The 12,372-nt window shown below is 45.0% G+C and overlaps 1 protein-coding gene across 4 annotated transcripts in view; it reads left to right on the top strand.

Annotated features, from left to right (window-relative positions):
- SV2C (synaptic vesicle glycoprotein 2C) overlaps nucleotides 1–12,372 on the top strand; it is a 206,291-nt gene that overhangs the window by 172,919 nt on the left and 21,000 nt on the right. For all 4 annotated transcript variants that reach the window (XM_070571608.1, XM_070571609.1, XM_070571610.1 and 1 more), the window contains 3 exons: nucleotides 2,367–2,500; nucleotides 3,973–4,176; nucleotides 4,650–4,809. In XM_070571608.1, coding sequence (XP_070427709.1) covers nucleotides 2,367–2,500; nucleotides 3,973–4,176; nucleotides 4,650–4,809 — 498 coding nt within the window. The remainder of the gene's footprint in view (nucleotides 1–2,366; nucleotides 2,501–3,972; nucleotides 4,177–4,649; nucleotides 4,810–12,372) is intronic.

The raw sequence follows: 12,372 nt of genomic DNA, 5'->3' as shown, positions 1-12,372 counted from the left end.
GAAACTGTCCCAATTTCAGAAGTGATAAAAGTAAAAATCTAAAATAATTCAACAAAGTTTCCCAGGGAAAAAACCAGTTTGAAAGATGAAAAAGAGTTCTGTGGGATGCTTATGATTTGTGTAATGAAAAGGAGGGTCACCAACCAGGAGATCATTGTTTGAATTGCAGTTGACTTGGGCGCCAGTCCTTATCCAGGCCACACAGGGTCCCCTTCGCTCTCCCACAGAAAATACTGACTCGAATCTGTGCTTGCTTTCCACAGAAATGGTCAAGTCAGGTGCTCTGTAACTCTAGGCTAAAAATTTACCTCATTTATTTAAAAAAGTATTGTTACTCCATTAGAAATTTCTAATGTATGTTTGTGTCTCTGACAGTCATGTTTTTAATAATATTGGTTAAAGTTCTAAGCTGGATATTCAGCCAGCCATCATTAAGGAATTTTTTTGTTTTTGAGGAAGATTAGCCCTGAGCTAACATTTGCTGCCAATCCTCCTCTTTTTGCTGAGGAAGACTGGCCCTGAGCTAACATCTGTGCCCATCTTCCTCTACTTTCTATGCGGGCTGCCTACCACAGCATGGCTTGCCAAGCCGTGCCATGTCCGCACCCAGGATCTGAACTGGCGAACCCCAGGCTGCCGAAGCAGAATGTACACACTTAGCTGCTGCACCACTGGGCCGGCCCCGAGAAATTTTTTACATTAGCAATATAATGATTAATAATTTTAATAGTATTAAAATCCTTGTAAAACATGTACTTTCAGTTTAGAAGGTGATAGAATTTTTTTTTTTGTCTTCCGGGGAAATTTGCAATACCAGTAGCTAACTCATTTTTTACAAATAGCTTTCCTATTCCACATCATAAAATGGCAACTCTTTGTGTGCTGATATGGAATAACCTCAGAGGCGGGCTATTATCAGGAGATAGTGAAGTGTAGAATAGTGTGTCTCTAGAACCTAGATCCAGAATGCTCTGGAAAGAGCACATGAGAAACTGACAGCAGTGGTCATCTCTGGGCAAAAGAGCTGGATGGCTTTAGGATGGTGGAAAGAGACTTGTTTTTTCCTTTTCCACGTTTTGAATTTTATACCATATGTATTCTGTGTATATATTATCCATTAAAAAAAAATAAAATAGTTTCCCCTTTCTAAATTCAGGTCCATTTCAGAAAATTGATAATCTTCTTAAAATGTGCCATTATTTACCCTCCTTTGGTGGGTAAATTTACAGATGCTTCTACTCTTGGCCAGGAGTAGGGGTTGAAATAAGATGATTTTTTAAGGTGGTTGGTCTGTTAGGCCACAGTGTGCTTGGAACTGACAAATGCTGTCAGGTGTTAGGGCAAGAACGATTTTGCACGTACTCAACAGGGCATTGCTTTTAAGTCAGCCAGCTCACTCACCTGGGAGATCAGTCCCTTTCTGCCCCTAATTAGAGTGGTATTTGCTATAATAACTTCTTCCTCAGTCGAACAAGCATTTTCCTCTCAGTGACTGGCTAAGTACACATTCATAGTCTCTTAATAAATTACCGAGACACGTTGATGAATATTTACCCCTGTCTCCTGGGAGTCCCTATCAACACGGACAGATCTGAATCGCAGACTCCTCTAAGACATTGGGATCATTGTGACTGTTGTCATCTTCACCACCTAGAACCCCCCTGCAGCACCCAAAAATGTGTCTGAGCAGGTTTCACCATTCTGCACGTTTCCAAAAATTAGCAGAGCCCTCATCCTTCTGCTTGGTTCAAGGAATACCTGTAGGCTGTAAGAAGAAAAACGTTCTTGGAAATGAGTATGACCTGTGAGTTTTCTTGGCCCCTGAGTCAATCGTTCCCCACATAAATGAAGCAGAATTCTCACATCCTCTCTTCAGCGTAATTGCAAGTCCCTGTACTGGAATGAAGAAGCCTTGGGTTTTCAGCTTAGGAAACAGACTTTCATGAAAAGTGAGCATGGGAGCACGTCCTCAAGTTAGAGCTGTTAAGCCCAGGTAGAGAATTTTCAAATAAAGGTGTATGTGAAGGAACAAGAGGATAGGATTGGAAAGTAAAGAGTCGATAGCCACAGTGTCTCCAAACTCTCTCCCTCCAATTGCACACCCCACAAAGGCTTTGACCGACATTGCAAAAAGCTGAATGAAGTTATCTCGAATGCCACCTCTCCTTCTGTGTAAAATAATATTGGTGAGCAATGAGAGAGCCAAAAGCAATGAGGAAAAGCTAAGAGCTTAGAAAACCCAGGAGCCAATGTCCTTCATAACTAAGAGAGTCCATAGTGGGGCATCACATCTCTAAACCTGTTTGACTTAGCTTTGAACCCTGATGGACACAGTCATTGATACGAATTTTTTGTGTGTTGGACAGATTCCTAGGAATCAAGTTCAAATCTATAACTTTCAAAGATTCGGTTTTTAAGTCCTGCACCTTTGAGGATGTGACTTCAGTTAACACCTACTTCAAGAACTGCACGTTTATTGATACTGTCTTTGACAACACAGGTAGGTGTGCTATGTAGCCCTGCCAGGGATCTCTTCCAAAGACCCAGTTCTTGGCAGAACCGTGACCCCATGTGATGGTGTGGGCAGAGGCTTGTGGGGAGTGCAGATGGAGCATACGTGAATGGAGTCCTCAATCAGGGTGGATCAAAGTGAAACTTGTATTATTTATCTTTGTCAGGTTTACTGCAAATGGAACTTGCTGAAGTTCAAAGTTGAAAAAAAAATCCTTTGGTGAATAATTTTTAAAGCAAAGAATTAGCCTATAGTTTGTTTATTTTGATAATCCTGGTTTCAAAATCTGGTGTTTGCTTAAGTGAGCATGCCTGAACCAGTTACCCGAGATGGACAACATGTGGCCAGGCTCAGTCAGATACAGGTTTTCCGTCCAGCCCATTTAGTGGAGTCTGGAAAACTCACCAGGGAAAAAAAGGAAGGGAAACAAACATTGAACACCTTCTGTAAGCTGGTTCCGACTCTAGGTCAGTAGACATTCATTATCTCGTTGAGTTTTCACAAGAGCTGGGGCTTGGAAAAGTAAGCAATTTGGCCACATTCATAGAACTAGTAACAGCGGATATTTGAACCAGGTTTATCTGATTGCAAAGCCCCCCGCTTCCCCACCCCCACACGTTGGTCTGTCTGTCCTCTGAGTCCAGAATAACAGCCTGACACTCATAGGAGTATCAGCCTATCCTGATGCCAGCCCGGCCATGTTGGTGCTCAGACAGGAGCCCACTCGGCTCAGCTTCAGATGAGAATGGAGCCCGGCGTCTTCGGGTTTTTTCAAATGGTACTATCACTGACTTCTAACCTATTCAGCCTCAGAAGACCAACTCTTGAGGCGGATCTTGACAATAACAGTTTTGATTCTCACTGCCTTTTAGCAGAACCCGTCATCGTCTGCAGGCCTTTCTTGAATTAGATCCAAGTTCAAGAGAAATAGCAGCAGTGAATGCTGGTGACCTTCCAGTGAGACTGACTCTTGTTCCTCTGCAGGTTCCTCCACTTAGACCTTAACTTACAGTTTCAGTCTCAAGGACCTAAGGAAAGTCCTGTTCCTTCTCTGTGCCTCAGAGTCCCATAAAATGGCAATAATAAGACTGATTCATGCACATTTTGGAATTGTAGTGTGGAAGCTATTAATATTATAATGGTGGTCCTTACGTAACATGATAATTAGAACAAAGTAGCATCGTAAAGGAGTAAGCAAGTAATATGATGAGCAATGGCCAACTGTAAGAAATCAGAAGATAACTGGGCTCTCTAGTTTATTCCTTTATTTGACAAAGGTGTGCCTTCATTCAGCTTCTTTGTAACATGAGGTCCTGGACCAGACCCCGTGCTTTGGCCAGGCCCTGAAGCCCTGAAGGAGTCTATGATACCATGATGCTTCTCTGAATTCTGGGCACGCTTTCTTACACTAGTGCACAACTGTGAAGAGCTTGACGAATTGTCCTTCTTTGTGTCCACAGATTTTGAGCCATATAAATTCATTGATAGCAAATTTCACAACTGCTCATTTTTTCGCAACAAGACGGGATGCCAGATTACCTTTGATGATGACTATAGTGCCTACTGGATTTATTTTGTCAACTTCCTGGGGACACTGGCGGTGTTGCCAGGGAACATCGTGTCTGCTCTCCTGATGGACAGAATTGGGCGCTTAACAATGCTAGGTATGTGCCTGCTTCCACGTAAAAAAAAAGAGCTGCCCCTGCAGTCTAGAGGGAGCCTGTTTCCCACTGTACTCCCTGCCCCCTTAGGGATTTGCATCCCCTGGAGATGAGGAGAAATCCCTTAAGACCTTTCACTAGGACTAAATTTTAGTGAAAATTATGTCTAATTGCATTTCATTTGAGCAGCTTCCATGAGTGAGCAGACTGAAAAACTAATTATGTGCGACTAATGGATATTTTCCCACTTAAGTAGCTGAATAATTAATGATATGCATGTCATGCTTGCTGTGTTCAGAAGGCAGTCAGAGAGACAACCTTCAAATAGGTGAGCACACCTGTCCCTGAGCTTTACGGAGCCCAGGCTGCAGCTTTCCCTTGAGACTGGGGTTTGCTGGGAGATCTCAAAGATGCTAGGCTGCTTGCTCTGCCAGGATGGCGGGAATCATTGCAGCCTTTGTTGGCTTCGTTGGCAGGTGGCTCTATGGTACTTTCTGGGATCAGCTGTTTCTTCCTTTGGTTCGGCACCAGCGAATCCATGATGATAGGCATGCTGTGTCTGTACAACGGCTTGACCATCTCAGCCTGGAACTCTCTTGATGTGGTCACAGTGGAACTGTACCCCACGGACCGGAGGTATGTTGAAATGGGCCCCCAGGAATAGGAGCTCTGAGCCCCGTAACACCACTGAGAAGTTACAGAAAATAAGCCAAACTATCATTTCCCCAAGAAAGTAAAAATCCAAAAAATATCTGGTTTATGAAGTTGTAGGTTCCACTCATATATTTTAAAAAGAAAATGTAGGGGAATATACTTGCTAGCAGGAGTGAATAGGGCACTGAACCAATGAAGGAATCTAATTGTGTCCATGGCTTAATATGTTGGGTAACAACATGAGGAAGCTGTAACGAGGCTGTGAGGGGTGGGTTTAACAGCCTCCCTTGGCTCTCACTTTGAGCCACTGACCAGCCCTGAGAAGCTCCTTACCTTACGTTTGCAAGCATCTGCATGAGCTCTGCATTCAGCAACCACGAAGAGGTCTCCAGAACCTACCTCTTGACCTTCCTGGTCTGTTGGAGGAAAGCCCAAAACTTCTCCAGGTACCTAAAAAAGATTTCTACTAGACGAAAATTATGCATCTGGTCCCAAAATGGAGACACAAGAGACTTTGCACCTTATATCAGAGAAAGGGCTGGAATGTAGGGTTTTGGGGTGGAGCTTCAGCAGCTGGATCATTAAAAGAATAGAAGCCCTGAGTGAAGACGAATGGTCTTGCCCTCTTTTGTTTTGCGTGTGCTCTGTCTCCATGGAAGCCCTCCGATGAGGATGGGCTCAGTGTTCTCTGCAATTTGAATGGAGGAGGGTTTTTTTCTAGGACTGGGCAGCGACTTTGGGGACATCCATTTTCGACTGATCCTGCGTCTCTCCTCTTGCTTATTGGCCCCAGTGGAGAACCTTCTCTGCCTATCCAGACGCTCTAACTTCTGTTTCTTCTTCACGAACATCTCTTAGTGAGCTTACAGGAGTCTGTCGGTTCTCCCGTATCCATCTGTCTGCAGAACGTCTGAAACTCTTATGGACGCCTGCTATCGAACGTTCTAATCCAGACCTCAGTAACCTCCTGTTGAACACTTAGGCACTGAAAGGAACCAGACACCCCATGTACAGAATCTCTTTCATTCGTTCAACAAGCATTAGTTCTCTTTTGTGGGCAAGCTCCTAGGGTGGATGCCACGGGCCTTGGGATGAGGGTGCTCCCCAAAGCAAGATTAAGACTCTGCAGCTTTCATTGAGCTTCCTTTCCTCAACCTCTTCTGTAAACAGCACCCAGATGTGGATTAAACTCTACATTTAAGATAAACCTCTCGTGTTAAAGCAAGGCTATGTCACAGGCTGCTACCTTTTTGTTTGACATTTGAGAGTTTGATGCAATTTTAGATGAATCGGCTACTTATCCCTCTGCCATAAGGAATGGAAGGAGGAGTATTCTCCTATGGAAAAACCTGGCTTAAAAACAACACAAAACACAGCACAAATTGTGCAGGTCCGTCCTCTGAGAAACATGGACCCGCTGTTTCTGTTGTCGGGAAAGTTAAACATCAACTAAGAGAAACACAGGAGCAGCTGTTTGTGTTGGCTCAGGTCTTCTGAGAGGCAGAGGACCAGATGGGATTAAACACGCCCAGGTTTTATCAGAGGAGGTGCCTGCATGAGAGAAGACGAGAGGGAGGTGGAGTCTGGAGAGCCAGCGCAAGCCGAGCCTGAGCCCCATGAAGGGGCAGAAGGGCCCCAGCCCACCAGCAGTCTAAGGAGGTTTGGCAAGGCTGGTGGGGGCTGACAGTGTCAGCTTCAGAGGAGTCCTGCCTGTCCCGGGAACCAGGCTGCCGTAGTATTCCTGCCACGTTCAGTTACCGGGGCAGCAAAACACGGTAATGAATTTCAGGTGCAGCGCGGGGCCATGACCCGGAGGTCCACGAGATGCGTTCCCACTGCAGCCACGCTGTTGCTGGCGACGTTCTCAAGTGCATAAGCAGACGTCTTCGGACAACGTGCAGGAGGTCACTTCCTTCCGTCATGGAGAGAGGACGTGTCGTCCGGAGCAGCGTTGCCAGGGCCCTGGTGAATTAGCGAGTACCCCACTCTGTTCCAGGCTCAGGCCTTCTCCTCCATCTCTGCCGTGTTCCTCTGGGTCACTGAGGAAGTCTCCGCTGCCCTCTGGCTCAGCTGTCGGAGGAAATCCCCAGCTGTTTCGTGGGCAGGGGCCCCACCGCCTCTTCTCCCCATGGAGGCAGACCAGAATACGTGTTGACAAGAATTCTGGTTAGAGGCTGTGACTTTTCATGATTGAATTTCAGCACTGCCAGCTCCCTGCCCAGTTTCTAGAATCTGTCCTTAATGATCAGAAGAGGACACTCTGATTCCAGGCCTCAAGCTAAAACGTGGCCTCCTGAGCCATTTAGCAGCCCGCTCTTATCAAGATCCCAGTCCACTGATTATCTTTGGGGAACATCATTTGAGTATAGTCCAAGCACCATGAGAGTTATGACACTGGAAAGCCACCCTTGTCAACCACATTATGGATTTTACCTTTAATGTCACACCTTTGACTTTTACTGGGGGTTACGTTTGCGTTCACTGTAGAAACACCAGTGAGGACGGGACACTGCCCATTATGGCGCCCCTTTCCCCGTCTGCAGAGTCCACCACCGAGTGTGCGGGGAGTGCCAGGGCCCCCCGAGGAGCTGCTCTGTCCCTCCATTTCTCCGATGAGAACGGGTCACCCTTCCCTGTTCCTTCTCTGTTGTGCAGTCCAGAGGCGGAGGGCCTATGTCTGTGCCAAACCCGCACGGTCCAGGTTACTGCTCCACTCCTCCTCCTCCTCATCTGCCCCCTGTCATTCCTATTTTATTAATTTTGTGTCTTTTATAAGCTACCCTAAATCGTTTCATAAAGAGGCAGGAAATTTTGAAATTAAAGTTACATGTACTTACTCATTGAGCAGCACTTTTCTGTGCCTAAAATATGAAGCAAAACTACAACCATAAACACTTTTTGTAAGGGAAAGCTCTGTTTTCTCCCTCTGCTCTCGACACTTCACTTCTGGCCGCCAAATGTGCGGGATTTTGCCGTGCCAAAGAATTCTCTAATTCACAGCAGACACAACAGTTTAGCTCAATTCTGACACTGTCTCCCTGGAGATGGCATCACATCCCGCAGGGGAAGGACTCAGTCCACAAGACTGCCCCCACTTCAGATGCCAAACGCAAGTCAGTTCTCACCTGTACTTCTGACCAACCAGCTATGAACTGGAGTTCCCCTGACTCCCTCCTTGGGTTCAACAATTTGCTAGAACAGTGCACAGAACTCAGGGAAACATTTACTTATGTTTACCAACTTATTATAAAAGGATGCAACTCAGGAACAGCCAGATGGAAGAGAAGAGAAGCACAGGGCTGGGTATGGTATGGTATAGTGCCCTCCCGACACTTCTGCATGTTCACCAACCTGGAGCTCATGGAATCTTGTTGTTTGAGAGTTTTTATAGAGCTTAATCTCCAGCCCTACCCAGCGCTTCCTGCTTCCAATTCTCTATCACTTGCTGTTTCTAGTGACCAGCCTCAGCCTGAGGCTATCTAGGGGCTCTGCTCAAGTCGCCTCAGTAACATAAACTCAGGTGTGACTGAAAGGGGCTCCTTCTGAATACCTCAACACATTCCTATCACTCAGGTTTTAGGAGCTCTGTGCTGGGAACCAGGGACAAAGACCAAATATGTTTCTTAGAGCACACTTTTCCATTGTGTGAATGTCACTACCATTCTTCTATCCTCAAACCCTCGGCGTCAAAGATTAAGCATAACATAACGATGCTAGAGTCTTAAACAGGTGCCCAGTGACATTTCAGCATTTCCTCCAGTTTAGAAAGATCATGGTCAGTGACTGGCACGTGATCGTTTGAGGGGCACAGAAAGGAGCAGAAGGACCCTAAGAAGCAGCTTTACCTACTTCGAAGACTCGTTGTGAGAACTCTGGGCTGGGAGTACATCCCCATGGATTATTTTAGTGGGGTCCTTGTAAGGTGCAACTTGTTTATGGAGAGGTGGGGGAATCAGTTCCTTGGAATGGAAGCTTAGGGAAGATTTGTAGTGTATTCTGTGATACTCTCTGACACCAAATATGTGGTGTCTTTTCAATTCTCCAATCAATTCACCAATCAATTCTCCAATTCTGATGCTATCTACCTGGAGTTAGCATCAGATCCCACAAGTTAGATGGCCTAGTCCCACAAGACTGCCCCTGCTTTAGATGCCAACTGCAAATGGGGTGCCCAGGCTACTCACACTTCTGGCAGCCAGCTGCAAATTCAGGAATTCCCACAGCCCCCCAACAGGTTTGATAATTTACAAGAATGACTCGTAGAATGCAGGAAAATGCTACACTTACTATTACAGTTTCTTATAAAAGATATAAATGAACAGGCCAGATGAAGAAGTACCTAGGGCATGGTCTGGAAGAGTCCTGAGTACAGGAGCCTCTGTCCCCATGGAGTGAGGGTGCACCACCCTCAGCATGTGGATGGATTCACCAGTCCGGAAGCTCTCTAGATCTATGGAGGTTTCATTACATGGGCGTGATTGATTAAATCATTGGCCATTGGTGATTGAACTCAGTCTCCTCCTGTCCCCTCCGCAGAGGTGGGGGGGTGGTCACTGAAAGTCCCAACCCTGTAATGATGTGGCTGGTTTTTGTGGAAACCAGCCCCCAGAAGCTCTCTAGGAGCCCTTCAAATTAAAGCAATGATAATATGTAGTTTTCTGTTATTATGCAGAAAAGTCAAGATTTTAAAGATTGATAGAATTCAGTGGTAAGTGCAGTGGGTGAGGATGGAATTACTGCTCAGAGACTGTTGTGGGAATTCTAAAAACAGGTACAACATTTTTTAGAAGCGAATCTAGCAATCTCAGTGTTTTTCCCTAGCTGCTTTCAGAGGATTTCTTGGTGTGGATTTCTTTGGATTATCATATTTTAGACTCGTTGGCTTCTTGAATCTGTAGGTTTATGTCTCTTGCTAAATTGGGGAGGTTTTCAGCCATTATTTATTTGAATACTTTTCTCCTGCGTGAACTCCAGTCACGTAAGTATTAGATCTTTTGTTACAGTCCCACAGGTCCCTGATGCTCTGTTAATTTGTTCTCAGTCTATCAGCTCTATGTTTTTCAGACTGGAAAATTTCTATCTTCTGTCTTCCAATTCACTGATTCCTTCCACTGACTCCTCCTTTCTGCTGTTGAGCCCAATCACTGAACTTTTTATTTTGGTTGTTGTATTTTCCAGTTCTAAAATTTCTATTTGGTTCTTCTTTATGTTTTCTATTTCTTTACTGAGGCCTTCTGTTTTTTCATGATGCTTTCTATATTTCATATGTTTCAAATGCATTCATAATTGCTCATTGGAACGTTATCATCATGACTACTACTTAAATCTTTGTCAGATAATGCTAACATCTCTGTTTTCTCAGTGTTGGCATCTATTAATTGTCTTTTCTCGTTCTGTTTGAGATCTTCATATGAGTGATATTCATTTGAAAGCAGTCATTTTCTTCTTATGTTATGAGGCTTTGGATCTCATTTAAACCTTTAGTTTTGGTTGGCTTTCCTAGACTCCTCTCTGGGAGGAGAAGGGGGTGCATTGCCTTGTTATTGCCAGGTGGAGGTAGATGTCCACTTCCCCACTGGGCCTCCATTGACACCTGAGAGGGGATATCCTTGTTACTGCTGGGCAGGGGTGGGAGTCCAGGCTCCCCTCATGATCACAGATACCATGCAGGAGAGCTCATTACTGGCCAGCCAGGATGCAAGTCCCACCTCCCTACTCAGCCTTCCCTGACACCACCCCAAGGGTGATGCTGAGGCCCCTCTTTACAGTTTCGTGAGGGTGGAAGTCTAGGCTCTCCACTTGGCCTTTACTGGTGCAGCTGGCAGTTGGACTCTAGTTTTTTCTGGTGTTTGGAGGAGAGACATTATTGTCTAAACATTTTCTGTCTTGCTACGCTGCCCCTATCCTGGTCCTTTGGCTACAGAGAGCAAGCTTTTGTTGGGGCTTTAAAAAATCCGTACCTGTTCCTGTTTCCACATTGCCAGCTTCTTCAGGTCCAAGTCTGAGATCTATAAGAAAACACAGGGAGCTCACCATTCCCATGATCCCTAGCTGCTCTGCCTTTTTTCTCTGTCTTTCAGAGTCTCCTTATATTTGTTTCATAATGTTCAGAATTTTTAGCTCTACTTAGTGGGAAGAATAAGAAAGTCTGTCTACTCTATCTCGATTTGAATTTTAATATTGTTCATTTATTTACTCAACTTTTTTTGAGTGCCTGTGATACAACCATGAATAAGCCATTTGTCACAGAGCTTAAGGACAGTGAACATCAAGTGCAACATGGTGTGGTCAGGGTTATTGGGAAGGAAGTCCGTGGTTCTGAAAGCAGAAGAGAGGGCTTCTTGGAAGAAGTGACATCTGAGCTGAGACCTGAAGAATAGTAGATGATAGCCAGGCAGAGAGACAGAGAAAGAGTATTTCAATCAGAGGAAGTATCACCTGGAAAGCTCTGGAAGCAAAAGAGTTGCCAGAATTAAGCAAGGAACAGATCACGAAGGATCTTGTGAATTGCATTAGTCTATGGCTGTGGGGAGCCCTTGAGATGTTTTAGGGAGAAGTGACAAGGTCATGGGCTAGAGAACTCACTCAGTGGCCAGAAAGGAGGCAAGGAGACTAGTTAGGACACTGAAGATGGTGATGTGGACTAGAAAATGTAGGCAGGAACATTCAACATGTTCACAGATATTTAGAGAATAAGCAAAACTGGGTGCTTGATTAGATGTTGGGGCGAGGAAAGAGATCATCAAAGGTGATCCCAGTTTCTACTTGTGTAATTGAGTGGATGGCGATGGCAGTTTTGAGACTGGGACACAGGAAAAGTAGTAGGTTTGGGCTGGGGTTGGGGAGATAATGAGCTCCATTTTGGACATGTTGGGTTTTCATGTTAACTGGCATAGTCTGATAGGCATTTGAATATTTACGTTTGGATGCAGAAAGACACCTGAGGTGGAAATAGAGCATTCATTATCTAATGCATTAAACAAGTGATTCTGGACTATGTATCATGTGGCAGGAACTGTTCTGGTCCCTGGGATACAGCGGTGAACAGAACAGAAAGCCCTGGCTTGATGCAGCTTGCATTCTAGTTTGGAGAAGACAGTCAGTAACAATTAGATAAGTAAAGTAGCTATAATGTATCAGATGGTGCTAAGTGCTACAGAAAAATAAAGGTACATGGGGGCATAGAGAGTACTGGGGCCAGGGGAGTTGTCATTTTTAATAGGATTGTCTAAGAATGTGCACCTGCAAAGGTGACATTTGAGCAAAGACCCAGGAAGATACTTGGGAAGAGAACATTCATAGCAGAGGCAACAGCAAGTGCAAAGAGCCTGAGGTTTGAGTGCAGGAGGCCAGTTGAAGGAGGGGAAAGAAGCCTGTCAGACTGGAGCAGCATAAGCAGGTAGACGTAAGAGGTGATAGGGTCAGAGTGGACACCGAAAGGACTTTGGTCTTCATGCTGAGTGACATGAAAATCTATTGGAGTGTTTGGGGCAGAGGATGACGTGATCTGATTTACGTGTAAAAGGAGAACTGGCTTTTGTGTTT

The sequence above is a fragment of the Equus przewalskii genome, chromosome 13, assembly GCF_037783145.1.
Source record: "Equus przewalskii isolate Varuska chromosome 13, EquPr2, whole genome shotgun sequence".
Lineage (NCBI taxonomy): Eukaryota > Metazoa > Chordata > Mammalia > Perissodactyla > Equidae > Equus > Equus przewalskii.
The sequence above is the reverse complement of the archived record's forward strand: the minus strand, read 5'-3'. Positions and strand labels throughout refer to the sequence as shown.